General features: G+C 30.7%; 4 protein-coding genes and 1 long non-coding RNA gene across 6 annotated transcripts; 2 read left to right on the top strand and 3 right to left on the bottom strand.

Annotated features, from left to right (window-relative positions):
• Positions 1-3,042: 3,042 nt before the first annotated feature.
• Positions 3,043-5,169, bottom strand: LOC120068108 (cytochrome b561 and DOMON domain-containing protein At3g61750-like). Its single transcript, XM_039019804.1, has 4 exons — positions 4,897-5,169; positions 4,008-4,407; positions 3,605-3,891; positions 3,043-3,532 (listed from the first exon to the last, which is right to left on the bottom strand). Exons 1-4 carry the CDS (start codon positions 5,107-5,109, stop codon positions 3,239-3,241), a joined length of 1,194 nt encoding a protein of 397 aa, XP_038875732.1. The 5' UTR covers positions 5,110-5,169; the 3' UTR covers positions 3,043-3,238.
• LOC120068109 lies at positions 4,077-5,432 on the top strand. Its single transcript, XR_005479094.1, has 2 exons — positions 4,077-4,214; positions 5,165-5,432. It is a non-coding gene; the product is annotated as an uncharacterized LOC120068109 (long non-coding RNA).
• A 5,001-nt stretch (positions 5,433-10,433) lies between these two features.
• Positions 10,434-14,975, top strand: LOC120067135 (UDP-glucose 4-epimerase GEPI48). 2 transcript variants are annotated; one of them, XM_039018572.1, is made up of 10 exons: positions 10,434-10,589; positions 10,686-10,896; positions 11,168-11,217; positions 12,657-12,792; positions 12,937-13,038; positions 13,218-13,445; positions 13,536-13,614; positions 14,099-14,181; positions 14,484-14,575; positions 14,659-14,975. In XM_039018572.1, the coding sequence occupies exons 2-10, from the start codon at positions 10,714-10,716 to the stop codon at positions 14,750-14,752; spliced, it is 1,047 nt and encodes a 348-aa protein (XP_038874500.1). In that variant the 5' UTR covers positions 10,434-10,589; positions 10,686-10,713; the 3' UTR covers positions 14,753-14,975. The 2 variants fall into 2 exon arrangements, with proteins under 2 accessions (XP_038874500.1, XP_038874499.1); XM_039018571.1 differs by having other exon boundaries at positions 10,434-10,896.
• An 874-nt stretch (positions 14,976-15,849) lies between these two features.
• On the bottom strand, positions 15,850-18,925 carry LOC120067136. The gene is made up of 8 exons (XM_039018575.1): positions 18,844-18,925; positions 17,620-17,803; positions 17,408-17,519; positions 17,248-17,330; positions 16,985-17,048; positions 16,778-16,895; positions 16,229-16,383; positions 15,850-16,108 (listed from the first exon to the last, which is right to left on the bottom strand). The coding sequence occupies exons 2-8, from the start codon at positions 17,748-17,750 to the stop codon at positions 16,013-16,015; spliced, it is 759 nt and encodes a 252-aa protein (XP_038874503.1). The 5' UTR covers positions 17,751-17,803; positions 18,844-18,925; the 3' UTR covers positions 15,850-16,012.
• Positions 18,926-23,875: 4,950 nt separating this feature from the next.
• LOC120067868 lies at positions 23,876-26,468 on the bottom strand. The gene is made up of 3 exons (XM_039019477.1): positions 26,223-26,468; positions 24,970-25,121; positions 23,876-24,093 (listed from the first exon to the last, which is right to left on the bottom strand). The coding sequence occupies exons 1-3, from the start codon at positions 26,290-26,292 to the stop codon at positions 24,076-24,078; spliced, it is 240 nt and encodes a 79-aa protein (XP_038875405.1). The 5' UTR covers positions 26,293-26,468; the 3' UTR covers positions 23,876-24,075.
• Between the last annotated feature and the right edge of the window lie 1,483 nt (positions 26,469-27,951).

The following is a 27,951-nucleotide window of genomic DNA, read 5'->3' as shown; positions in this document are numbered from 1 at the left end:
AATACAAACGAACTATTATTTTAGATCAATATTAACATACATAACATTTTAGAAATTTTAATTTTTCTAAAAAATCTTATTATAGTCGATTATAGTATGGATAATTAGAGTATAACTCAACTGATTAAGATAGATAATTTCGACTGAAAAAATGAGAGGTTCCAATTTTATCTATAGTTGTTGGAAAAAAGAAATGGAAAGATAAACAGATAGAGAAGGATAACTTGTGTGATTGTGACTTATTTTATCAACTTGAGTGGTAGACAGCCAAAAAGAAGTAAATTTGTCATAAATATTTATAATTATAGTTCCAAACTCTTAAAGAAGTTTTTGCTACCATGCTATATAAACAATTAATCTAACATTCGTGAGAGTATCATGCTAAAAGAAAAAAAAGGTTGAAGTGCATAAATTGTTTTTGAATTTTTGTATTTCATTTTAGAAATACCTTCGAAAATTTAAAAATTTCATCCGCAGTTAATTTTTGGAGGAAAACATTTCATTATAACCCATAAACCCTTGAAAAAAAACAGTCCATACAAAAAAAAAAAAAAAAAATAGTATTTTTGTATTTGGAAGAATATTTTTTTTAAAAGTTTAAGAGTATCACATGATTTAAAATTTTAAGAATATTTTTGAAAGAGAGTACTTCTGTCAAAAGAATTAATAGTTAGGATTTTGATTTTTTAAAAAAATTAAGGTATTAATAAAAATTTTGAACGTCTATAATATTTTTAAACAAGATATCAAATTTTAACCAAATTTTTTTAAAGAACATAGAAAATATGAAAAAAAAAAAAAAACCACATTTAAACTACAGAATTGGTTACAATTACACCCATAAACTTTTAATTTAATCGATCACCCCCTTCTAATTTATTAATGGTTGCAATCAATCTCTTTATTAAATTATTTTTTGTTTTTGGATATTTGTGGTTTCTCCTGCCTCTGTGTTATTTCTTCTCATCCCTCTCCTCACTTTTAATCCTCTGTCATCCTCATCTCTCTCCTGTTATCTCTCATCCAGCCATGAAAATTTACTAAAATTGATGAATAGTCGCGCCCATAAATTGTCAAGCAGTAAGAGGAGCAACATCAGGTCATAGAGTTGCTGCTTGCAAATCGTCAAATGGAGGGGAAGAGAAATTGTGCAACCGATCTTGTGTCAAAACTATCGAATCCCGAGCAATATTGGAGCCGGAGGAGGAGAGAGGGGTACCAAAATATTTTCTCCCACAATTTTAGTTCCTTTTTCAATTTCAAAATTCTAATTAATCCTCTAAAATCAAATATTTGAAAATAAAAGATCAGATAATTCTTATTTGAGGGGTAAATTCAAGAACTCAATTATATCCTACTTTCAAATGGATTGACTCCAAGCGATAAATTCAAACGATAACGTCTAAAATAAACCTTATAAGATGAAAATAATAATAATGCATGGGAATGCTTTAAGAACTTTAAGCTCTTGTACTTGGTTCTAATCTCATATTCTCTATCTCAAGTTGAGCATTCTCTTCCACTCCCCGTCAATGATAGAGGATGAAATGGAGGAGAGAGAATAAGAGAGACAAGAAAAAAGTCACAAATATCTACAAAATAAAAATTAATTCAATAAAAATGGTTGAATACGATTATTAAGATACTACAATAGAGGATAATTGATGACGGGTGTGATTGTAACCAATCTCATCGTTAAAGAGTGGTTTTTTTTAATTTTTTTCAATAATATATAACTAAAAGAAATTAAAATAGAAGGGACTTAATAAAAATTTTAAATAACAAAAACAAAATTTAGCCACGAATAAATAGCTATCCATAAGGGAAAACAAAAATCTTTTTAATACATGAAACTAAAAAGTAATAGTTGTGTGCAATCTTTTTACTGTCTACCTCAATACAAATTACAATTTACAACCACATAATATAAGGAACTCAAAACTATAACGTGATATATTATGATTGAATAATTACGTGACATACTATGATATTGAATAAAACAAATATTACAAGTTTGAAAAATTGAACTAGAGGTGTTCATGAGTTGAGTTGGGTTGGATTGGGTTGAAAGACTTTTTAGACCCAACCCAAGTAACTCTTATTAAAAAATGAACCCAACCCAACCTAACCATAAATATTTGGGTTGGATTGGTTCGGGTTAATCAGGTCATTTATTAAAATTTTGTTTAAAAAGAACAAAAAGTAAATATATAAAAATTTAATTTAATTATTTTTATATATTGAATTAAGATTAACAACTAAATTTCAATTTATATAGTGAAAATTTTCTTTCTAAAGTGCAAAGAAATTACTTGTAAGAGTTGTTGAAGAGTAAATTATTCAAAAAATATTGGAATTAAATAAAATTAAAATCAATATATGTATAAATAATTGTGTTATAAGTAATAAAAAAAATATATTTTTTAAAGTTAATAAATTCGGGTTGATTCAAGTTGGTTTGGATTATATTAATTGAACCCATGAACCAACCCAACCCATAAATTTTTCATTTATTTGAATCCAAACCAAACGATTGAGTTGAATTGATGATTTTTTTAGATCGACGGGTATTTTTTTTGTCTACCCTATCAATCAGGGTGTTAATGGGTTGGGTTGAAAGACTTTTTAGATCTAACCCAATTGTTTGGATTATAAATTTCTTCAACCCAAATAACCCAATTAAAAAATGAACTAAACTCAATCCAACCCAAACATGAAATATTTGAGTTATGTTGATTCGGGTTAATCGGGTCATTTATTTAAAATTATGTTCTTAAAAGAAGCAAAACGTAAATATGTAAAAATTTAATTTAATTATTTTCATATATTGAATTAAGATTAACTACTCAATTTCAATTTATATAGTAAAATTTGTTTTTCTAAAGTACAAAAAAAACTACTTTTAAGAATGGTTGAAGAATAGATTATTCAAAAAATTGAATTAAATAAAATTAAAATCAATATATATATAAATAATTGTGTTATAACAAAAAAAAAATATTTTTTAAAGTTAATAATAAATTCGGTGAGTGACACCTCTGCTACCATCCAATAATTGGTGTCTCGTTATATTCTATATGTGTTAGCTTCATATTTTATATATACATAAACTACAAAGTAGAAAAATTTAAAAGAAAAAAGGAAAATCAAAATCCAAAATCCAAAATCCAGCTTTGTTTTTCACTTTCAGGAAACGCGCCATAAGAATTTTATAAAAAGCTCTATCTATTTCCAGTTGCTAATGTTTATCGATCACTTGAAACACCGGCGGCTGATCAACAACAATGGCTTCCGGTATCGCATTTTCTCCCCGCCTCCGTACTTCGAGCACGATCACCGCCGTCAACAGAGCCACAAACGATATTCCAAACCCTATCTTCAGGCTTCGATCATTGGAGACGATTCCATGAAAGCCGATGAAAATATTCAAAACTCCCATTACCATTGCAATTCTTCCCACCCAATAGTGAGCGAAGTTCCAATACTTCCGGCGTTTGGAGTCACTCGACGGCCTTCCGACGAACTGGCATACCTGTAGCCAAGAAGACACAGTTTTCAGATTTGGTATCAGTTAGGGCAAAATGAGAATCATCGTCTTACGAACCTCGAGACCTGCAAGGAAAAATACAGTGTAGCCGATGAATTTGTGCGCTAAGAAGATGGCGCCGATTTTTTGGTATAGATTGCGTCCTATAGAGATGGAGATGATTCCGACGAAGAATCCGATGAACTGTACCAAAGAATGAATGTAATACCACGACGGTTCCATGTGTCGAAAGTACCTAGCGACTAACAATCCGGTCGGCGTCACAACGCCCCAACCGATTATCGCCGTCATTCCATGGTATTTCCTTAGATCGTTAACGTTCATTGGTTGCGCTCTTAGATGAGCTGCATAAAACGATAGATCCATCAAATTAGGGTTTCGGTCATGTCAATTCAATCAAATTTCTGCCCTAATCTTGTGAGAATCGGCCTGTAGAAAGAAGAAATTTGGGAAAAAAAACCTGAGGAGAACTCGATGTAGGTTGTAGTACTGTTCGTATGTTTGGGGAGGAGGCCATTTTTTAGAGGATTTGCAGAGCCGATTGCCAATAAAATGGGTTGGTAAGCCAGGGAAGTGGGGAACTTGAGCTGGAAAGCGATGTAGAGAACATCTCCATGAACAACAACTACAGGGCTTGCAGTGGTGAATCGCAAATCGCCTTTGTTAGGTATGACTTTAGACATGTTTTTGCCTTCTAAATAATATTGCCTTATTCCAGAGAAGCCGTTTTTCTCTACCCACGCTACCATAGCGCTCGATCCCACCATACTCCCATTGCGGGAGAATCCGATTCCAATCCATTTGTGATTGTGTTTCCCTGATAAAACGATCGTCGTCACGTTTTGACTGTCCTGGTAAAACTGCATTGATTGAACCATCAAATGGTGAGGATCCCACATCATTTATATCTTAATCTTGTGATGAAATTCATTTTTATCTAATATCAAGAACTATTGGGTCAGAATTGGATTTGGATTTCTTCCTCTGGTTTCTGTTGTCTTCATATTCTTTCTCTGGTTTAGTTAAGCTCTAATTGATAATCATTTGGTTTTGAATCTTTGGTTTTTGAAAGTTGACCATAGAAACACTATTCTGCCCATTGATTTCTTTGTCTTGTTATTGTTATCCATAATATTGTGTGAGAAAATAAACACTGTTTTAAAAAACCAAATGGTTAGGTCTAAATTTCTAATCCCTTTCTTACTCCTAACTTGATCCTGTGTTTTTCTGTAGACCCATTAGAAAGAGAGGTTAGTTTTTTATTGTGAAGTTTGAATTGATGGATTGCATTAAAGTTTCAATTGGGTAGCAATTAGGATGAAAGTAAAATGATGGAATAAGAAAGTTACACTCAAGGAAAACATCTGTTGCCAAATGAGGGAGCAGGTGAGGCTGGAGAGATCAGAATATGGTGGAGGAAGAACCGCTCCGAGATTTGAATTGCAGGTCGCCGGAGGATTGATGTCCGAATAGGTGGCCATGGCTTTGAGCTTGAATCCGACGATGGATATGAAACAGAAGAATGAGAGGAGAAGTTTGTTTGAAGAATATGAAACTGCCATTTTCTTAGCATTTCACTTTCTTTGTCTCTAATCCTCTCTCTCTCCCTTTACACAGGAAGCTTGCAGGTAAGGCCTGAGATAGCCATTAATGGAAGCATACCTTTTTTATCAAACAAGTGGAAGGTGGAGAAGGAAAAAGGGCATTGGATCACGCTTGACCATTGTACTCATCGACCCAAGGATATTAGCCCTGCCATGTTGGTCTGTGGATCTAAACTTATTACTTCCCCCCCTATTTTTGTTTAAACATTTTTTAAGAACCATTTTTGTATATATATAAATGTTTTGATTATTACCTTCCTGGTTACATTTTTATTTAAAAAGTGATCTTAATCATGACCTTGACTTGTTTTGTACTATGTTAAAAATGATTTTACAAATGCTAAATCAATATAAAGTGATTTTAATTAGTTAACCACTTAACTTATTAGTTTCAGAGAAGTGATTATAAATATTATTTGATTATTTAATTTTACATTATATAAAATAGCCCACAACTCGAGTTTGTTTCAATTATGCATCTACGTTTTGAAAGTTTCATTTTTATCCTTAACCGTTGACATTTATTTCAAATAATAATACTTTTTTAACCCTTCGAAAATATTTTGATAAATATCTTTTTTTGTTAAAATAAAATATAAAAATTGATGTGACAGATGACTTGTAGAATGGGAAGATGTGAGTGATTTTATTTACAACTATATATATATATATAAAGGATTCAAATCAATATTACCATTTATTTCTTCTAAAAACATATCGTTTCAATTTTTATGCATAAGTTGTTAAACCAATTTAGGTGAATGATGTTATAAATGCTTTCATATGTGTCTCTTGACTTTTTCACATCATTTATCGTATTTTTAAAATATTCCTCCAAACCAAAGAACATCTCGAAGAAAAAGTTGCATTTAGCTCATGGATATCATTCTCCTTTCTAGGAATTTTACAAAAAAAAATTTAAAAAAAATCAAAAAATTAGCAAGCTGAGTCTTAACTCAACATCTATTGGAAGATTACAAGATACAAATCAAGTTCTTTTGTTAGTTTCATATTTAGTATTTGTAATTTTAATAATTTTCATACTAAATCTTAAATTTCACCCTAAAGCAATAAATATTAAAAGATTTTGTTTTATAGAAAAGAAAAAAAACAATACTAAAAATGGATATTTTGAAGTGCACTAATTAAAATGGAATGAAACAATGTGCATAAGTCAAAATAATATTTGAACCAAAAGTTATAATGTGGGGGCACGTGTTGTTTTGCCCATCAACTATTAACAAAATCAATTTATGAGCGACATAAAATAATAACCAAAACAAGTGAAGGGTTATTTAAAATAACTACTGATGCACTTCTTAGATAAAAATTTATTCTCTGATTAAATGTAGAAAGATACCTAAACTCAGTGTTGCAGTGAGCTTGGAAGAGATGCCATCAATGTTAGAAAGATTGAGATGGAACAGTTATAAACAATGGTAAATTAGGGAATTAAACGTTCGACCTTTTGGATCAAAGTGCATGTCAATATTAAGTTAACCTCACTTTTCTTTTATTCCCGATTTAATTCGGTCCTAATTCTAATTATATTGTGTCATAGTTAATTCATAATAAGCCTAAGTAATTATTAATCAGAGAATTTTACCTAAATTTTATGTAATTAAGGCTTATTGTAGAATTGGGGTAAATTGGAACAATATTGTAATTTTTTAAAATAATTGTGATCTTAAAAAAATAAGTGGTAAGATATAAGTTAACTTGAGAAAGTAAGTTCATACTTTTCTTTTATATGTGATTAAGGTATAATTACCTTTTTTTTTAAAAAAAAATGATTATTTAAATTGATATAAATTTTAAACTTAAACTTATATTTCATTTATTCGAGATTATTTGGCAATTAAGAAATTGAGAAATAGTTGCAGTATCTATCTATCTATGCGTGTGTTAAAAATACTATTTGAATCATTATATTTTGGATCATTTTGGTCACGGTACTTCCAAATGACCAATTAGTTTTTTATTTTCAATATGTTCAAATGATCAATTAGTTCTTGAATTTCAATGTGTGTGTGCGCACATGTATGTGCGCATGCGTATGTGTATGTGTGCGTGTGCATGTGTGCATGTGTAATTTTTTCTTTTTTAAAAATAAGTATAAGAGCATACCACAAACCCAAACCTAAGCCGATTATTTTATATTGATTTATTATTATTATTTATGTTGCCTAATTTTCAAACCTTAAATTTTTTCATATAAAAAAATGATTGGTTTAAAATTAAAAAAAAATTACTAATTTTATTAACATAACAATAACACATTATCCATTCATCTTTCCTTTTCATTCACGTGGACTCCTTTTAAAAAGGAGGAAAAAAAAAGACCAAACCGACCGATCCAACCGAATTTCACACTCTTTTTTTGGTCGATTTCTGGTGTTGGTTTTCTCCTAAAATCGACACCGACCAACCCATATACACTCCCATCTTCTTGTATGAAAATTATTATCATCTTAACAAATTTCGATGACAATTTATTTTGAATGACTAAATTTAAGTTCTATTAAAAAAACAAGAACTAAATTTAAGATAGACAACTATTTTAGTATTGATTTATTATTTTTTTTTTGTTGCCTAATTTTCAAACCATTACATAATTTATTTAAATTTTTCCATAAATATGATTGATTTAAAATTAAAAACAAAAAATTGTTAATTTTATTAACCTAACAATAACACATTATCAATCACCTTGGCTCCTCTTTTTTTTTTTTTAAAAAAAAAAAAAAAAAAAAAACCGAACCAACCGATCCGACTAATGTACGGGCGAATTTCACACTTTTTTTTTGTCGGTTTTCGGTGCCGGTTTTCTCCTAAGACAGACACTGACCGACCCATGTAGACCCATATCTTCTTGTATAAAAATTATTATCATTAATTAACAAATTTCGATGACATTTTATTTTGAATGACTAAATTTAAGGTCTATTAAAAATAGAAGAACTAAATTTAAGATTTATTGAGACATTTCATTAATATTTTTATGGACGTTTCTATAATATATAACTCTTGAAATTTGTATTGACGTCAACCTTTTAAATCTCTAAAATCAACCGTAATAATCTTTTTTTTTTTTTTTTTTTTTTTTTTTTTGGAAGAATTAGATGAAATTATCTTGTAAAAAACATATCAGAAAGAAAGGTATTGAACTACCACATGGAGGGACCTACTAATATCATGTTGCCCTGTTAGGTGAGTTTGTTGTGTCTGATTCACTCAAAGGCAAAAAATCAATGGTTGCCATCAAATTTTACCTTTTAGTTAAATTACAAATTTGGTCACGGTAGTTTAGAGAAAGAATAATTCCTATAATTTATAGTTAGAATTCGAAAATTGCAATGGATGACAGTTTTAGAGATAATAACCAAGTGTTTATCACCATTTTAGAAAAATTGCAAATATAGCAAAGTCTATTAACGGTATACTTCTATCAATAATAGGTTCTTACAATCGATAGACCGTCTAAATTTTATCATATTTTATAATTTTTTATATTATGCTATATCTGGTAATACTTTAGGTATGATTATCATATTTGCAACTAGCTCATTAGAATTTAGTCCATATCATTTGATAAAATGCTCATAAATAGTTTTTACATTAGGGACTCAGAAATAGTCTCTAGTAGAGACATTTATCAAATCGTAGAGACTATTATGAGGTTTTATCTAGTCATAAGGACTAAATTCTAACTTTTAAAACCATAAAATCTAATTTACTAACTTTTTTTCAAACCATTCGAACCAATTTTGTAATTAAACTTTTACTTTTTTGACCTTTTGGAAATTTCTCACAATTAAACCTATGCCAAAAGTTAAATTTCCTTTCAAAGATGTTCATGGTTGAACTTTCACATTTTTTTCCCTACTTTTCATTTCGTTTCCTTTTCAACATTACTTGTAAAGTATTCATAATTTCATAAGAATAAGAGTGCTTTTTTTTCCACTCATAGAAGAAGGTGTCTCACATGACAACTTAACAATTTTCTTTATAAAATTCCAGTAAAATTTGTATATTGTATTTAAAAAAATACTTAGGTGCAACTATCTATGGTGCACTTTCTGCTGTACCCAATTAAAAATTGAATGTATCAATTTTATTTTTTTTTTAGAAAAATGATTATGTATATATGTATTAAAAAAGGGAGTACAATATTTAGGTGTAATCGAAGTATTGCTTTTATATTTAAAGTAAATTGAATTGGAAAGACTACACCTAAGTATTGCTTTTATATTTGTAGTGAATTGAATTGGAAATTAAATAAAAAAGAGTGCCCTTATTAGTCACTATTTGTTAACGAACCATATCGAGAAACTTGCTGTATAAATGCTCAAATTTAACTGAGGAGATGTAAATTTCTTTTTTTAAATTGTTTATATATATTACAATACATAAATAGTAGAAACGAATCTTTGACCTCGAGGTCAATAATACAACCTTTATACTTGTTAAATTACTCTCCGACTCATCACACAAACCTATAATTTAATATACTTTCTTCCGACGAAGGGAATTAAATATTGTGCAAGGTTTTATGTCGTTTTTCTATATTGTCACATAGATTTTTTTTTTTTTTAGTACAAGTCACATAGATTTATTAACATTATATATTATTTTTCTTTTTCTAAAAATGTGAAATAAAATGACACTACATATTCAACATGGTATGAAATATAACAATATAACCTACGAAAAGGCTAAAGCGAGCATAGCTCAACTAACATTAATTGTGTTATTTTGAGATTTTTGTACGGAGAATCCAAATTTGATTGTGCTAATATTGAATGACTCGCTAAAAACAATGAAAACTAACATTTTGCTTATATCCTACTTTCTTTATCCCTCTAGCTCCTATTTCTCTTTCTCCTCTACCAATAACTTAAGTAGAGAAAATCCTTGCATTCCTCCCTCAAATCTACACCCGTGATAAATGGCTAAAAGGTGACTATAGAAGCATGAGCAAGAGAGTTCGTCAAAGCAGGTGATGAACGACCTGTCAATGACATGAAACATGAGTGTGAACGATTGTTGAAGTGAGTGATGAAAAGTCAGTGGCCACAAACATGAACGAGAAAGGGAAGAAGAAAGAAACGTGATTCAAGTGATATATGACTTAAGTGAAATGTTAGTATTTATTGTTTCAAAATTTATGGGCCATTGGACAAGAGTGCAATGGACTATTAAAATAATTTTTTTAATTAAGAAAAACTCATATACTTCGCTGAAAGTTGTAAAAGCAAAATTAAATTTGTATTTGAAAACTTCCATCCACTAATCTACACCGGTCTAAGCTCTCTCTCTCTTCCTAATTTTAAACATTTTTCTGTTTCATTTTTCCCTTTATAAAATCACCCAAAAAAAATTAATCTTCCCGTCGTAGTTCCAGTTGCAAGATCGTCGTCTTCTTTGTTCAAGTAACGGTAACTTTTCTTCAATCAATTTCTCATCAACATTATAAATTCAATTCCGCTTCTCTTCTCGATCCCAAGCTCTTCCCCTAAAATTCAATCCTTCAGTTCTTGTTTCTCCCTCCGAGCGTCACTCATGGCGAAGAGCATTTTGGTCACTGGCGGAGCTGGATACATCGGCAGCCACACCGTTCTTCAGCTTCTTCTCGGCGGCTACAATGCCGTCGTTGTCGATAACTTGGATAACTCCTCCGAGATCGCTATTCATCGAGTCAAAGATCTCGCTGGAGATTTAGGGAAGAATCTCACATTTCACAAGGTTTCTTCTGCCTTTATTTTGCCCTATTTTTGCAATTCCTTTTAGATTTATCGTTCGATGTGGTGTGTTAAACTGTGGATCGTGTTTCTTTGATGGATTTTGATTCTTTCGTTTTGATTCCTGTTCGTGATTTTGCGATTTCTTTGTTTACATATGGATTGGATCCGGAGTTTGTTTTCGATTTTCCTGGAAAGTGGAACGTTCTCGATCTGAAATTACAATGCGATTGATGATTTCTGATTTTAATTGTGATTTTTTTTAATTCTTGCAGCTTGATTTGAGGGATAAGCCGGCTCTTGAGAACGTTTTCGCTTCGACGAAGTAAGGATCTATTTGCCTTTCTCAACTTTCATACATTGTTTTTGAGGATTTCGCATTTTTTGCGATTGGGTACAGAAAGCATCTTTGTGCACATGTCTTTTGGCCTTTCTGCTGCTGCTCGGATCCCCCTACTTTTAACTGAAGGGGTCCATTTCTCTCGAATAAAAACATTTCAGCGTAAATCTAGAGATGCCCTGGACGTGGAGGTGGACGGAGGGAATCCATTCCCCTCTTTCATAATTTTTTTAATAAATAAATAAATAAATTTATAATATTTTGAAATGAAAACTATTTTAAATGATAAGACTCTAAAAATATTTAAAAATAACAGTAAAATATCATAGTCTATTTGTAATAAAATAGGTTGATAGTGAAATGGTCACTAAAATTTCCTCTCCATAAATTTTATAATATGAACATCGCAAATGGTAAGACATGCTTATTAGATGTTAAAATCTTCTCCCCAGTTTTTTTTTCCTTCTTTATTTAGAAAGATTCAAATTTAGTTATTGTTATTAAGATTAATGAGAAAATGACTTGACTTGGCCTTGAATTATTTAGGCCCGTCTTAAATGTTCATTTTATTATTGAACTTTTTTTTTTTCTCTTTTTCTAATTTTTACTATATAATGTGAGTTATTAATTTATAAGTGGGGCTAAAATGAAATTTTAAAATAATGATTTAATTCTATTATTTGAAATGAATGGTATTGACAAAAAGACACCTCCCTATTATTGGTCCATTTCTATTTCAACCAAGGCATATAGTTAACTGAGTATAGCTACTTGGTTGAGGCATATACACTGGCTAAAAAGTTAAGGTTCGACTCCACCAAGTTGTTTGAACTTTAAAAGGGGGAAAAAAGCTCTCGATAAAGAATGTTGTTGGTGGCCTTTTCAAGTTTCTAACTTCATTAATAAGAATCAAAGGCATTTCTATGAAGTGATGATGATACTTGGTGTCAGAAAATAAATTTGTTTAAACTGTTTTTTCGGCATATTTCTGTATATGTTATATGGTTTTTCCCCCCTATAATTATATATATAAAGTTGTTTTAACACATTTATTAGATTATGTAGAAAGATAATAATTTCAAAAAAATTGTTTCACTTCAAAATTTATCTTTGGGATTGTTTTGTTTGTTCGTCCCTGCATCTTGTAGATGGTTAAGCGTTGAGGGAAATTTCAATCCTAATCAATACTGAGGGCTCAATAAATGTCTGGGTTTTCAATAAAATGATGTAGTTTCAAAACCTGACCTACCTGGCTATCCATTATTCTTGTGAACACCAGCTTGCTCCTCTTCTCTCTCTCTCTCTCTCTCTCTCTCGATGTTTGAACATGAAGCTTGTTGCTTTCTAAAGAAAAGTTTGCCTTCTCTTTTTTTCTTCTTTTTGCATTCTATAACTTTGTTTGAAATTGAAAATTGCTTTTGCAGATTCGATGCTGTCATCCACTTTGCCGGACTTAAAGCAGTTGGCGAGAGTGTCCAAAAGCCACTGCTTTACTACGACAACAACTTAATTGGGACAATTGTCCTGTTTGAAGTCATGGCTTCCCATGGATGCAAAAAGGTTCTCTGACATGATATTAACTGCCCTTTAAAAAAAAACTTAATTATTGACAAGAAATAATAAGAAGTTCATTATGATATCTCCTCTGGAGAATTTACAAATTTTTATACCTAACAAATCTTTCAAAACTTGGTCTCTTGTCAGCTTGTGTTTTCATCGTCAGCTACTGTCTATGGTTGGCCAAAGACAGTCCCTTGCACGGAAGAGTTCCCCTTATCTGCAACAAACCCTTATGGACGAACTAAGGTTCATACTACATTACATTGAAAATCAGCATGGAACCTTAAATGCTCTTTAGAAACTGCTCAGTTTTTGAGTATTGAAAACCTACTTGGATAGTAGGCAGTTGTTTTCTGAGCTCATTTACATGTTTTTGCCATGAGTACATCTTAATGAAATGACTGAATATGCTCTTTTTCTTTCAGCTTTTCATCGAAGAAATTTGCCGCGATATTTACCGATCAGATTCGGATTGGAAAATCATATTGCTTAGATACTTCAATCCAGTAGGTGCTCATCCCAGTGGAGACATTGGTGAAGACCCCCGTGGAATTCCCAACAACTTGATGCCCTTTGTGCAACAAGTTGCTGTTGGCAGACGGCCAGCCTTGACAGTTTTTGGATCCGATTACTCTACCAAGGATGGAACAGGGGTATGTGTAGTACCCTGTTCAAAAATTTTCATCTTCTGAATTAATATTTAGTGATGACCACATCAAAAATTTTGTCTGTCCCTTGTGCAGGTTCGTGACTACATTCATGTTGTTGATTTAGCTGATGGACATATTGCAGCATTGCGCAAAGTCGATGATCCCAGCATAGGTATATTTTTTTTAAATGGTTTTTTGCTTTGCCATTTCACAATCTCATATTATGCTTCCATGATATTATTTATTAATAATACCCTAAAGTAAATTGGAACTTATCTTTTGTTAGAATTACATGTGCTTCTTTCTTACCTACTCCATATTATATCTATTTCAAGCTCCAGTTCAGCATAATTACTCTTAGACACCATCAAATAGTTCCTTACCTCCTCCACATTATATTGATTTTGAGCTTCAATTTGCATGTAATTCTTTTTAGACACACCATCCAAATATTCTTCACATTGGTGAAGATAATGTCCTTTTTTTATATACAAGACTTTCCTTACCCTTGACATCTTTCTACAATTTATTGATTTTCCCATAATATACAACTCCTGCACCATTGTTGAGCATGTATATCATGGAAAATTTGCTGCCTATGGTAATAATACTTGTCACTTGGAGAAGGATAACACTGTGCTAATATTTCTCCACAGGCTGTGAGGTTTACAATTTGGGAACTGGAAAGGGTACTTCAGTTTTGGAGATGGTTTCAGCATTTGAAAAAGCATCTGGACAGGTAAAAGATTTTCCTTCATATGCATTCTCTTTTGCCACATATGACTACGACTAAACACAACGCTATAATATGGTATCAGAACCGTGTACAATGACAACATTTTCTTCTCTAGAAGATATTCGTAATTCATATTTGGGTATTATGAGTTACATTAATATCCAAATCCACACGTGAAAGAAAACATCAATAACACGTAAAAAAAGAAATAAGCAAATATCAAACTGAATCCAACCCAACCCATCGAGTCTAAGCTGATGAGTTGAGTTGCATTACATTATAATAACATCTAATTCCATTTGCAGAAAATTCCTCTTGTAATGGCGGAGCGGCGACCGGGAGATGCGGAAGTCGTATATGCCGAAACAGATAAAGCAGAGAAGGAGCTGAAGTGGAAGTAAGATTGTTCAGTCTTCTCCTCCATATAAAAACTACTGAGAAATCAAACATCAACTGATTTTGTTTTGTTGTGTTGTGCAGGGCAAAGTATGGAATTGAAGAAATGTGCAGGGACCAGTGGAACTGGGCAAGCAAAAATCCTTATGGCTATGAAGTTTCAGCCTCCAAAAACTGAGAAACCATATTTGCTCTCCATCATTATGCTTCTTTTGCCACTTTCCCCACTCTTGAGTTTGGCATCGATGATATGGAATAACCCGAAGCCGACCCTTTTTTCCGTTGCAGTGTTTTCATTAACACTTGTTCTTTTTGGTCTTCTTCGGAGTCGGAATGTAAACTTTTAATTTAATCCATTAGTTTTCATCTTCCACATCAATATTTTGTTCTTGTTCTCTTTATCCTTTTTTTCTTTTGGAAATCTCTAATGGTTTCTTCTACAAAGAAAAACAATGGAATTTATAATAGGAAAACCGAGGTGCGAGGTGAGCATATCACTATCAACAAGGGCCTAACGAAGCGACACTGTCACCATCGATTTAATGGATGTTAGGTTCAAACAAAAGAAAGAAATATTAGAGGATGTTTAAATTTTTAGTTCAATTAATACACAAATTAATTAGGGAATTAACTTTTATTAAACTCACAAAGCAAAAGATTAGCTCAGATGTCATTTTTCTTACCAATCCTATCAATTTTGTAATTAATCGATCGTATTTTAACAAATTTTGAGGAAAAAAATTGTAAAAGGTAAAAAATTGCAACAATTTCTTTTCCTTAAAAAATTATTTTAAACGATAAAACTATTAAAAATATTTTCAAATTTAGCAAAATATCACCGTCTATAAATTATATGCACTAATTACAAGATGTTGCAATCAACCTATGGTTTATCACTTACAAACAATGACATTTTGTTATATTTATAAATATCTTGATTCATTTTTCTATATTTAAAAACAATACTTTATAAATGTCAATCAACCTTATTTTCTCTTCCAAAAATTTTATTTTTCTGTTCTCTACAAGCCTTTTGGCCCTTTTCGATTTTTCTTCACTCTAAAATGTTTGCATCTCTAAACCCGCTCTCCAATTTCTCTGTATCCCATTTTCTCTCTCTAAAATTTCATCTCACTTTCCACTTTTTCTTGGGTAACTAAATGCATAAACTAAAAGTATTTTTTAAAACGCATCAGAAAAAATGCTTAAACTAAATGTTTTGCACTTTTGGAGAGTTTTGGAATCTCATCTCAGACATTTGACATTTTGATACAGTGTATACTAAATCCTCCAAATCTTATAATCGTTTAAATTTAGGATAAATTCCAAATTCATTTGAAACAATATTATGTACAAAAAGAAATGGGGAGGAAAAAAAAAGAAGAAAAAGAGAGTTTTCTGTACAACTTTCTGCTAAAAATGGGTGACTCCTCAACTACTACACATTAATACTTCTATTATTTGAACTAGAAGTTTCTTCATTTCCACATCCGATCTTGCAATCACTCTGCAAAGCCAATAACCAAGAGTCCACCTGACGGAGAAAAAAAGGTTTGAAATCTCAAATCAATGACCAGTTCTTAACCCCATAATCTGTAATCTACATCGAGTGTTCAACTCAAGCACAAAACTAATAGAACCTACTAGGAAATACCTGAATCTTAGAAATACTAGAGCATTCATAACGCAGCCCCTGACGAGTTGAAATGTAGAATGCATATCTTTCATCTTCATCTTCGCGTGTAATGCTCGGCAGAGAACCCACTTCAACAATGTCCGCTAGAAGGGTGGAATCCTGAGGGCTAATATCTGACATAAGTTGTTTGATTTCATTAGCGAATGGATCAAAAAAGCCTAAGGTATATTGAAATAAGTCAATTGTTCCAAACTTCAACAAGAATTCTGTCTCTCATGATAATAAGAATAGTAGTATAAGAAAAGTTCACATTATATGTTTCTTTTCTTTCCACATTTATCCCATTGAAACATTGCATAATGTCACATACCGTGTATTTAAGTTTGTATTGTTTTGAGATACCTAGCTGAAATTTGGTATTTTATAACGTCCACATGAGAATATATTCATTGTAGAAAAATGCATATGATTATGCTGCCATAAGATCTAAATATATTGGTATTAACCAATGATACTGGCTTCCAGTAGATGAAACATGAAGGATTATCAACCAGGAGGTTGGAATACCTGTAGATGATAAGTAGAAATATATACATTTTCCATGTAGGACAACAAAACGGGGAAGCCAATCATCGACGTCGGTATCATCAATAGGTGGAGGTTCTCCTGGTAGGGCTTCCCACCTCTAGAAGACACAAAAAAGCCATTTGATATTGTACAACAGAAGTTACAGTAACATCTGAAGTGTTAAAAGAAGATGGGGGAAGTGAATACAGTTCGAATGTACAAATAGCCCGATAAACGAGCAGACCGCAAAAGTTCATCAATGTGTTCCAACCTGTTCAGAAGAAAATCCTTTAAGGAGTATATATTGAAGAATACATGTAAAATTTCCTAGATTCTAGTCCCAAGAAAAACCAAGAATCAAGTGGAACGGGCTACTTGAGCATAGAAAAAAAAATGGAAGTATTGAAGGCACATCCATAATGCTTTCAAAAGTTAAGTTTTGTCATCCACAAGCTTAAGGATTTCCTTACTGAGCTTTTAGGTGAGCTTCCCGCTCTTCAAGATCAGCAATCTCAGACCGCAATGTCGCTACTTCCACGGCAGTCAGCACAACCTACAATTTGAAGATTCATTTTAGCGATGGATGAGAAAATTAGCCAAATAACATCATGAACCTGTATAACTAATTACCTTTTCTTGACCATCACTGCTTGAACCCCACGACAGTCGCCGAAGGCTAAGCAAGTTCAACATGAATGCAGCACTTCTTAGTTTTCGCCGAGTCCAAGAATGGTCATGTGACCTATCCTACACCAGATCAAGAACAATAACCAAATGAGTTGGCTGTCTCTTTTCTCAAATTTCCTTAGCTTCACTCCTATCTCAAAGTCAGAAACAAGAACCTCGATGAATCGTGTACTCTTGGTTGTTCTATAGATGGGGATGGGGTCCTATTTTCAGAACAGTCCGAATCGGAAGCTGAAACTTGAAAGTGATCTGGAATAAACTTTATCCTCGTGGAGGTATCATCCATTAATATGACTGTAACTTGCTGCAGCAGTTGTACAACTAAAGAGAGAATGGTTGCTGAAAAAAAAGAGAGAAACTTTAACCCTAATTGAGAATGAGGTTTTTAAGTTTAATCCATAAATTTTATTTACAGAGACTTTTGGAAAGAATGTGACAATTTAAAGAGAAGCGTTACCTCTTTTCTAGAATGAAATCATTTAGATTTAACTCAAAAGTTCTATTTATAGAGACGGTGAGCGGTAATTTAAATCTAATTCAAATTCCAACTTCCAACAATAGGATTTCTTTTTCTCTTTTCTTTTCGATTCTTTTATTTTCGTTAGGAAAATATTTTAATAAATAACATAACTATCTTTTGAACATAGACTAATTATTTAGTCTAGAATTACGACGTCTAGAAAATATAACTTTATCAGCAATTCAAAAGACCAAGGTCAAGGTCCAAGAAACTTAATTCATAGAGCTACACTCAAATATACAATTATTTAAATGAATATGAATGCAAACAAGAAATTAATAGTTCATCATCCATATCACAAGTGAAAGAAAACCTCCCAATCAACAACAGAAAAACCATCAAAACATATGTACAAAAAATCTCTACAACTCACGAGCTTAAGAAAAGTACGAAAAAATTCACCAAATAAATTCTGAACAGAAAACTAGAAATGAAATCATTATCAATCCAGCCCTAAATAACATTCCTGAAAAATCTGGAAAAATAAAAAATAAAAAATAACAACCACCCAGAAAGAGATTTATGCTCACTATTTGTTCTATTTCCTTGTTTCTAAATCTGTTCTGTCAAAAGCTAAAAAATAGTACATAGATCCCATTACAAGCAGAAACTCCCTAAGCTCAGATCATGGCTAATCTAACCTAAATCACCCATTTCTTGACTCAAAAGGAAGAGTAGCAGAAGAGCTTTAGAGTTCATCAAAATCTCAAGAAAACCCAGAAATCACCATGGTTTTTCTAGTAAAATTAAAGGGCTATTCTCAAAACAAAGCTAGAAAAAGTAACAATTTCAATGGGGGAGTTCGGATGTTCATCAGTTCATCAAACAACAAAGATTGCAATTGCTACAAACAAATTACCAGAGGATTTTAGGGCAATTTCCAGAAATAAACGCAGAAAAATAAAAAGAAATGAAAAAAAGGGGGCGAAAGAAGATGAAAAGTTTCGCACCTGTAGTTCACGAAATGTGGTTTCGTTTGACCACTGAAAGAAGATTCCTTTTTATGTTCGGTACAGTAGTTGTGCTTTTTCATCATGATGATGAATTGATAACGAAAAGACCTTATTACCCTCCGATCAGTATTCTCGAAATAATTAATAAAAGGGGAAAATACATTTTTGTTGAGTTTTTTTTTTTTTTTTTTTCTAGTTTCTACTTATTTAGTTTTTAAAAAATGGATTTGGTTTCAATTTACTTCGTAAATTTCGAAACGTTATAATTTTGTCGATATTTGAATTTTCCTTTAATTTGATCCCTATATTTTAAAACTNTAGTTTCTACTTATTTAGTTTTTAAATTTTGGATTTGGTTTCAATTTACTTCGTAAATTTCGAAACGTTATAATTTTGTCGATATTTGAATTTTCCTTTAATTTGATCCCTATATTTTAAAACTTATATTTTTAACTTTGATTATTCGCTGAATATCTATTTTCCATCAATAATATTAATTTAATTAATAAATTAAAAATCATTAAAAAAAAATTATAATTAATTAAATTTCATTATTTTTTATCACTTTTAAAATTAAATTCAAAATTTCCTCATAATTGTTCTTAACTAGTTAATAAAAACAAAATAATAACATTTATAAAATAAAATTATAATTTGTTATAATTTATAAAATTATAACAATTTGAAATTTAGAAATTAAATAGAAATAAAATTCAAAATTTTATTTAAAAATTTAGGGACCACAAAGATATTTTTCTATTAATAAATTTTGGGACATTGGTTTTGGGTTTTGAACATTAGCTTAATGCTTAAGTTAATTTATGAATATGACACATGACATTTGTCACATCTATCAAAATACTAATATGATTAAATAAATATTTTTTTTAAACTAAACTTTAGTGAATGTATATTCAACTATGCTCCAGACATTAAAAGAATAAAAATTTAAAATTCACTTTTGGCCCAAACTTTCATAGACGTAATAAACTTGCATGAACCTTAATAAGTAATAACTGTATTCTAATTTTTGTAATTTAGTTTCTATCATAAAAATAAGAACTTTCACACGTGTATATTGCAAACTAATTAACGTTCAAGCTCTTTCTTAAACGAAATTATTAAAATTAATTTGTACATAATAAAAATCGACAATTAAATTTGGTAAGATTTTCACAATGAAAATAAAATTGTTATAAAATTAATAGTATAGGAATTAAATTGTTACAATTTTGAAAGATTAAGGACAAAATTATTACATACTAAAATTTAAGGACTCAATTATTATAAATTTAAAATAACAGAGTCTAAATTGTTACAAATCAAAATTCATGGATTAAATCATTAGTCCTATGAATTTGCTTTCCACATCACCCTCCATTTGATATGCACACATGAAGAAACACTCATTCCAATTTGCTTTCCAAGGCGCTTCATGAGGGGGTCCTTACCGTCGTAATGTTTTGGCATGTTTTGGTTGTTGAGAAAATTGGTATAAACTAAGAATTGGAAAATTAAAAGAAATATGAGAGCATCTATATGTACTTCTTTTATTTTACTATTTATCATTTTGGTACATTTCAAGAGGAGATTTTGATTTTGAAAATTTATGAAATTTTGTGGTGTATGTTTTAACTTAGAATTTTGGTTTTTATTTTGGTTGTTGAGAAAATTGGTGTAAGTTAAGAATTAGAAAATTAAGAGAAATACGAGAATACCTATATGAAAAAAAATGAGAATATCTATATAATTTATTTTAAAATTAGTTATTTTCGAACTTAAGAGAACTTCAAATAAATTGATCAATAAGAGCATTTTTTTAAAAAAAAAAAAAAATTTAAGTCATTTTTGTCACGAATAATTAACGATTTTTGTTCAAGTACTTACGGTGGGGTATTTTTGAACTTTTATTAAGTTAAGGTATTTTTTAAACGTTTTGAAAGTTCATGAGTATTTTTTAAACAAAACTTTAATGATTTCCATCCAAAACTAACACCAAAGGTAGTTTTGAACTCTTTTTGAAAGTTTAAGTGTGTTTTTGAAAATTTTGAAACTTCAAAGACATTTTTGACACAACGTAAAGTTTATGAATTTTTTTTGATAATTTAACCTGAAAATAACACAAGAAATTGATGCGACGACTAATGTATAAAATTTGAGAGGCATTCAAGACATCATATGCAATATGATTTGTGTAAATTGACGTGGTAGTTGATGTAAAAAAAGTTGCAATATCTTTTGAGATGAAATGAATGATAAAATAATTTTATTTGGCGGTGTAAACAATATCATCTACTACTACTAATTTTTACACATTAAATATCATATCAATAAATTATTTTTGTCGAACTTTTTTAGTTTGGTAATCAAACGAAATACTCACAAACTTTTGATAAATTAGGATCTCTTTGATATACAATTTACATTGATTCAATCAACAAATAATATTTCACATTATTAAAAAAGAAAAGGACAAATTGCAAAACTACCCCTAAAATATGGTGAGAGTTACATTTACACCCTTAAACTTTCAATGACAAAAAAATTTAAGCTTCAAACTTGTAAATATTAAAATTGGACTCTCAAACTCAACGTAATTGATTAAATTGAACCCCCTAAAGGTCGTTTGTTTTTAGACGTTTGAAATTATAGATAGTTGGAATTGCAAATGCTTGAGATCTTTAGAAAGCCATGTTTGTTTAGTAGACATATGTTTTATGGATGCCTAAAAATCATTGATAATTGTGTCGATTTTGCAAGATTTGTACATGAGAATGTCTTAAATTTCCGTAATCTTCCAATAGTGCTCATACGACTATTTATGTAATTTTCTCATTAATTTAATATAACCTACTTTATATAACATATTTGTTTTTTTATTAATTTTAAATTTTTTTTATATGTTATTTTTTAAAAAATTTTCATAGATGGAAAACATGTCAAACTATGATAGACACTGATAGACTTCTATTTGCGTCTATCGTGATAGACTTCTATCAATTTCTATTACTGTGAGACTTCTATAAGCCTCTATTAAAGAAAATTAAAATTTTATTATTTTGTTTAAATAGTTTCCTTTATTTTTCTATTTTTGAAAATCTCCTTATTTTTTCAACAAATGAATCTTTATTAATTTAATATTTTGTTCTATATCACAAAATTTTCATAATATTCTTCATCAATCCCAAAGTACGATGATCTATATTTGCAAATAGTATAAATATATTTTTCATAAATAAACTTCAAAACATTAACAATATGAATACTAAATTTGCCTTGTAAATGTCTCAAAGAATAAGAAAGTTTTAGTTAAAAACTATCCCATCATTACTTTTTCAATAATAAATATAAATATAAAAAATACATAAACTAGTTCACAGCAGATGATACTAAATTTACCTTGTAGATGTCTCAAAAAATAGAAAATTTTAGTTAGAAACTATCTTATCATTACTTTTTCAATAATAAATATAAATATTAACAATACATAAATTAGTTCACAACAGATTTATGTATTATCTATTTTACAAAACAAAATAATAGTAACAATAATAGATAATATATATATATATATATATATTAAAAATACATAATATAATTAGTAGAAAGTAGAAAATAAAAAATTAATTTCAAATTTTAAAATTGAAAATATAACTCAAAAAAAAGAAAAAATACAATCTAATTTGAAGGTGGAAAAAAATCTAATCTATATGAAACAAATTTGAATACAAAATCTAATCTTTTAACAAAAAAAAAAAAAAAAAATCAAATCAAATTTTCTATCTTCATTCCACCGTAGACTTTTCACCCTAACAATTGTATATTTTTTTTTTGTACTTTGGAATAATCTTGAACACAAAATTTAATCTTTTAACAAAAGAAAAAAAAATCCATTTTTTTTTTTTATCTTCATTCCATCATTAGACTTTCTATCAAAACAATTGTAGTTATCAGAACTAAGCCTTGACTTAAATTGAGAATCCAACGATCCTTAATTTTAATTAAAAAGTTTAAGACCTTATTTTTACCGTAATAATAAGATCTAGACTCAAGTCTTAGGATTTTTTTTTTTTTTTAAAAAAACACAAAACTCTAAATTGTGCTAAGCAATAAAAAAAGCAATCAATTTTTTCCCAAACACACACACACACAAAGTAACCCTAATTATCGTCTAGCAAAGAATGCAATAAAAAAAAAATACATAAACATAATCTAAAGCGCGCTCTATACTAAAGATCTCCAATTTCGAAGTAAAGTCTCAACATAAATCTCATATGAAAAAAAAAAAAAAACCAAAATGAACAAAATTAAATAGAGAGCATCAATAACAAAAATGTGAAAAGGGTAGGAAAAATTAAGAGAAAAGTACGAAAGGGAATACAAAATGGAGAAAAAGTAAGAAAAAGAATGTGAAAATACCTTGCACAAAATCCATTAGAGTTATGTGTGAAAGTCTCTACAGATGAAAACTAATTAAGCTATGCCTAATATTATGGAATCTTGAAAACTCATCGTTTCAACAAGAATGGAGATGCTAGAATGAAGGAATTTTAGGATGCCAAGTATCTTTGGATGTCTGACTACTTTAAAATTACCGCAATACAAATAAAGGAATCTAGATGTCTATGTGAGGGTAATCTAAGATTACCACGAAACAAACAACCCCTAAATGATAAAAATTGAATACTCAAAACTTATACAATTATTGCAATTCCTTCGTTACGTAACTTTGAGAGTCTAATTTTAACAAGTTTGAAGGTTTGATCTTTACAATTGAAAATTTGAGAATTTAGTTACAACTGCCACCTACTTTAGGGGTAGTTTTTTCAATTTACCAAAAGAAAATCGATCAAACTTAATTATTTTTATTCTTGACAAAACCATCCCTTAACGGACACCATCACAACACCTGTTTCGTAAACGCCCCAAGAATAAAGTATCGAGTCTTCAAAGCTGCATTTGATTTGAATAAGTATAAAGTTTCCCCTTATTAAAGAAGATTTAAATTAAACATTTCCTTTACATATAGAAATTTCACAATGTTATGATGACATGATATGATTCAAGTTCAAAAATGGAAACTATAACATGAAATAGTAGAAAAGAATGACCCCAACCATATTCACTCTCAAAGCTCATCAGATGCAGCCACCCAGCTGCAAATAAGTTGTAGAATTGTGAGTAAAAATATCCCAGCAAAAGCAAACAAGGAATAATTTATTCAAAGAAGAAGAGCATTCTAGATATGAAAGCTTGAAATGATTTCATGGGTGGAGCATACAAGCTTCGGATACGACATAACACTGACACGACAACACTTCATTTAAAAAAAAAAAATCAATAGCAAGGTCATTATACGACATATTTATTAAAATATATACCATTTTTATGCTAAGAAATTCAAGTTAATAAGTTTAGTTTTATGTATTTCCCTCCCAAAATTTAAATTTTTATTTTTGTCATATATTTTTTTTTTATTTTGAATATTTAACAAGTGTTTGATACATGCCTAACAAATGTTGGACTTACTTTGATTAGTGTCTAACACGTTTATTGTACAAAAAGATGTCCAATACATGTACAGTAAGTGTTAGCACATGCTTGACATGGACACACTATCCAAACTAAAGTGTTTGTGCTTCTTAAGTTCTATATGTACGTTGTCAGACTGGAAGTTAACATCACCGCATCCAAGTAAAATGTATGATACTCGACGTTAAGGCATCAATTCCTTGTTCCATGAGCGAACAAACTATGACGAACTAAACACAACACTCTAAGCACAAACAAGTGATTTGTGCTTTCAACTCGCTAGTCATTACTTTGACAATGTTACTCATATTAAAGCACATAATAAGATCAGATGAGATTTTCTAAGGTTTAAGGTTTGTATTTCACGGTGATTTGTTTCCGTCTCTTGCAATAAGAAAAATCCAAATTGAACGGTTGAAGCACAATGCATTATAAAAAACAACAGATGAATCAGCAATTATTAAAGCATGCAACCACCAAATAGGAATAGGTTCGATTACCAAAATAGCCTCAATCTCCTCATTGGACAAGGGTGTCCTTTTCGGCTGAAGGGATGCTTTTCCTCCAACAGTTTTGGAGGCAGTTTGTTCCAAAGATGAGAAGAAAATTTGATCATCCACCCCACTGCTTGATGGAGTCTTGGAAGTTGAACCTGTAAAACTTCCTTCAGTACTGACTACTTCTATAAAATGATTAACAGATAACTTTAGAAAACACACCACGAAGGCAGAATTCATCGATTGATATATTATACGACACTTCAACTCATCAACGATCATCCAACACCATCAGGTTGGTGTCTATTAAATTAAGTTAGCAACAAAAGAACGATTTTAATACATGGCCAAGCCCTTCTTTTTCTATCTTTTCAAATAGATGGTAATGTTAGGTAAACAGACTTGTCAGATAGATTTCATTGATTAGCAATAGACATTCTGAAATAGGCATAGACCCATATATAGAAGGATTTCTCAATTTCACAAAATACCAATCAAAGTATGCATTTAGAAGGATTTCTCAATTTCACAAAACACCAATCAAAGTATGCATTTAGGCCAAACAAAAATAGGCAGTACTACTTGAGCCTCAATTCTAAGCATTCCAAGTGTAGTCCTTTAGATATTAAGGCTTTAATAGAAGCAGAAAAGGCATAAAGATCAACTTCCCACTCATATAAAACTCTTTAAATAAAGAAAATCTATGTGTCAGTCAACTTGAAATTCTCACAAAATCCTTTCCTCCCCACTTTTTGAATCAAGTTTCATTCCAAACTCTCCAAGGCTTGGGTTACTAATCTGGGTCATAAGATTTCAAAATCCAGGTTAACAAAATGCTAATCAAATGTGGAAAAAGCAAAGATAAGAGAAAACCAATAAAACGAAGAGGAGAAAAATCTCTAGTCCCTACATCAGTTCGCATAAATGCACCAGATTCTCCATTAACAAGCTAAAACAAGCTAAACATCTAACCGTTCTAGAGAGAAAACCCAACTCTAAGCAATCAAACGATGACACAAACGACACGAAAACAGAATCAAGGCCATAAATACAGGTCTAAGTCAAAGAACAAGTCAAAGATCAACGAAAGGAAGAACAGGGAGATGATCAAATACAAACACCAACGGGAAAAAGGGGGGAAAACACACACGCACACGAAGATTTTCATATGGGTATTGAAGATTTGGTTAGTTTGAGGAAGAACGTGGATCAAAATAAAGAAAAGTAATGAGGAAAAAGGGAAAACGGAGGCGGACCAGAGGGGTTGGGATGTCGTTTGGGGAACTTGATGCGAGGAATCCTTTTGATAGCCTGGGCTCCACCCATATCGATCGCCGATGGGTCGCTTTTCTGGCCGGGGTATTGTGGGATCACTCTGGTTGAGGAAGATCTTCAGGAAAGTGACGGCGATTTGAAACAAATAGCGAAGGAAGGAACCAATGCGGTGCAACTTGCCTGCTGCGCTTTAACTCTAAGCCAATGCTTAAAAATGCCTCAATTTAATGGAAATAAGAAACTTTGAAAGATAATATGGTTTTTATTATGAATATTATAATAATAAATAGATGCTCACTCTTTAATGCTCCAAAAGTTATGTGTCACTCTCCATGCTTGGTGTCCATATAAACATCCTACTTACCACTTTGTCTAGTGGCATTTGGTGGATCTTAAAAACACATATATATTGGTGAGAATTCCACTACCACTATATCCAAATTTATAATTTTAGTTATTTTATTTTATATTACATTTTATATATTTGATATTATTATATTATATTTTCTCTATATCTGTGTTCCTATTGTGCTTCTCAAATTTAAAACACGTTATCAACACGAGCTCCTATCGTTTTTCCCGCTAAAGATAGGTCATAAAGGTATGTCGATTTTTCCCTCTTCGTTATAATTAATAAATTTAATATTATCTTGCATATTCAATATCTATTAAATTTCTAACATAAGTACGATATTTTATGATAGTGCTGTCATGACAAATCTCACAAAATTATGATTTGCCACCCTTGATATTAACGATAATAGTTATTTGTCATAGGTACTTGATGCCGAAATCCACCTGGATGCTATGAATCTTGGGGAGACTATTAAAGAAGAAAATACAACCATCTCCACGAGGGATTGAAAATAGAGTATCTTACAAAAAAAAAATCCCCGTATCTTGTGAAAAAATTTAAAAGAGAGGTATGATCATAAAAAAACAGTTATTCTTCCTAAAGGTCGTTATGAGTGGATGCACTTGAGGCTACAAGATTTCAAATCAGTAAGTGATTACAACTCCGCATTATTTAAAATCAGGTCGAAATTGTTATTATGCGGAGAGAAAATTACTGATGTCGATATGTTAGAGAAAACATTTTCAACATTTAATGTCTCGAATATGCTCTTGCAGCAGTAATATCGAGAGAAAAGTTTTAAACAATATTCTGAATTAATTTCATGTCTTCTCGTGGCCGAACAAAATAACAAGTTATTGATGAAAAATCATGAATCTCGACCAACCGAAATGACACCATTCCCTGAAGTGAATGCTATGAATTTTAATAATAATCATGGTCGAGGTCGAGAGGACTGTGGTAGAGGAAGAAATAATTATCATTTTCATGGTGGTTGTTTTAATCATTCAAATTTCAAAAGAACCACACAAAATGATGACCACAAAGGAAAAACTCCACAAGATAAGAGTTCAAAAAGTGTTGAAAATAAATGCTTCCGATGCGGAATGACTGAACATTGGTCACGTACCTGTCGTATGTCAAAACATTTAGTTGACCTCTATCAAGCTTCCCTGAAAGAAAAAGAGAAAAATGTGGAAGCAAATTTTGCATACCAGGATAATGACATATTTGACCCATCCCATATGACAAATTTGGATGTGACGAACTTCTTTGAATCTCCTGAAGAGAAGATTGGCACAATTGATGGAACATCAAGTGTTTCTTTTGATTTTGAGAATATCTAGACTTTATGT

The sequence above is a fragment of the Benincasa hispida genome, chromosome 12, assembly GCF_009727055.1.
Source record: "Benincasa hispida cultivar B227 chromosome 12, ASM972705v1, whole genome shotgun sequence".
In the NCBI taxonomy this organism is placed as follows: Eukaryota; Viridiplantae; Streptophyta; class Magnoliopsida; order Cucurbitales; family Cucurbitaceae; genus Benincasa; species Benincasa hispida.
This window is presented reverse-complemented; position numbering and strand designations above follow the sequence as displayed.

Excerpts from the sequence above, each read along its gene's own strand:
- LOC120068108 (XM_039019804.1), bottom strand. The coding sequence starts at position 5,109 with ATGGCAGTTTCATATTCTTCAAACAAACTTCTCCTCTCATTCTTCTGT. Across the intron at positions 3,892-4,007 it reads CTACATCGAGTTCTCCTCAG|CTCATCTAAGAGCGCAACCA; the intron begins GTTTTTTTTCCC and ends CGTTTTATGCAG. Across the intron at positions 3,533-3,604 it reads TTTTCCTTGCAGGTCTCGAG|GTATGCCAGTTCGTCGGAAG; the intron begins GTTCGTAAGACG and ends TCTTGGCTACAG.
- LOC120067135 (XM_039018572.1), top strand. The coding sequence starts at position 10,714 with ATGGCGAAGAGCATTTTGGTCACTGGCGGAGCTGGATACATCGGCAGC. Across the intron at positions 14,182-14,483 it reads TTGAAAAAGCATCTGGACAG|AAAATTCCTCTTGTAATGGC; the intron begins GTAAAAGATTTT and ends TTCCATTTGCAG. Across the intron at positions 14,576-14,658 it reads GAGAAGGAGCTGAAGTGGAA|GGCAAAGTATGGAATTGAAG; the intron begins GTAAGATTGTTC and ends TGTGTTGTGCAG.
- LOC120067136 (XM_039018575.1), bottom strand. The coding sequence starts at position 17,750 with ATGGATGATACCTCCACGAGGATAAAGTTTATTCCAGATCACTTTCAA. Across the intron at positions 17,520-17,619 it reads AGAGTACACGATTCATCGAG|GTCACATGACCATTCTTGGA; the intron begins GTTCTTGTTTCT and ends GGTGTAGGATAG. Across the intron at positions 16,109-16,228 it reads CTAGTATTTCTAAGATTCAG|GTGGACTCTTGGTTATTGGC; the intron begins GTATTTCCTAGT and ends TTTCTCCGTCAG.
- LOC120067868 (XM_039019477.1), bottom strand. The coding sequence starts at position 26,292 with ATGGGTGGAGCCCAGGCTATCAAAAGGATTCCTCGCATCAAGTTCCCC. Across the intron at positions 25,122-26,222 it reads ACGACATCCCAACCCCTCTG|GTTCAACTTCCAAGACTCCA; the intron begins GTCCGCCTCCGT and ends GAAGTTTTACAG.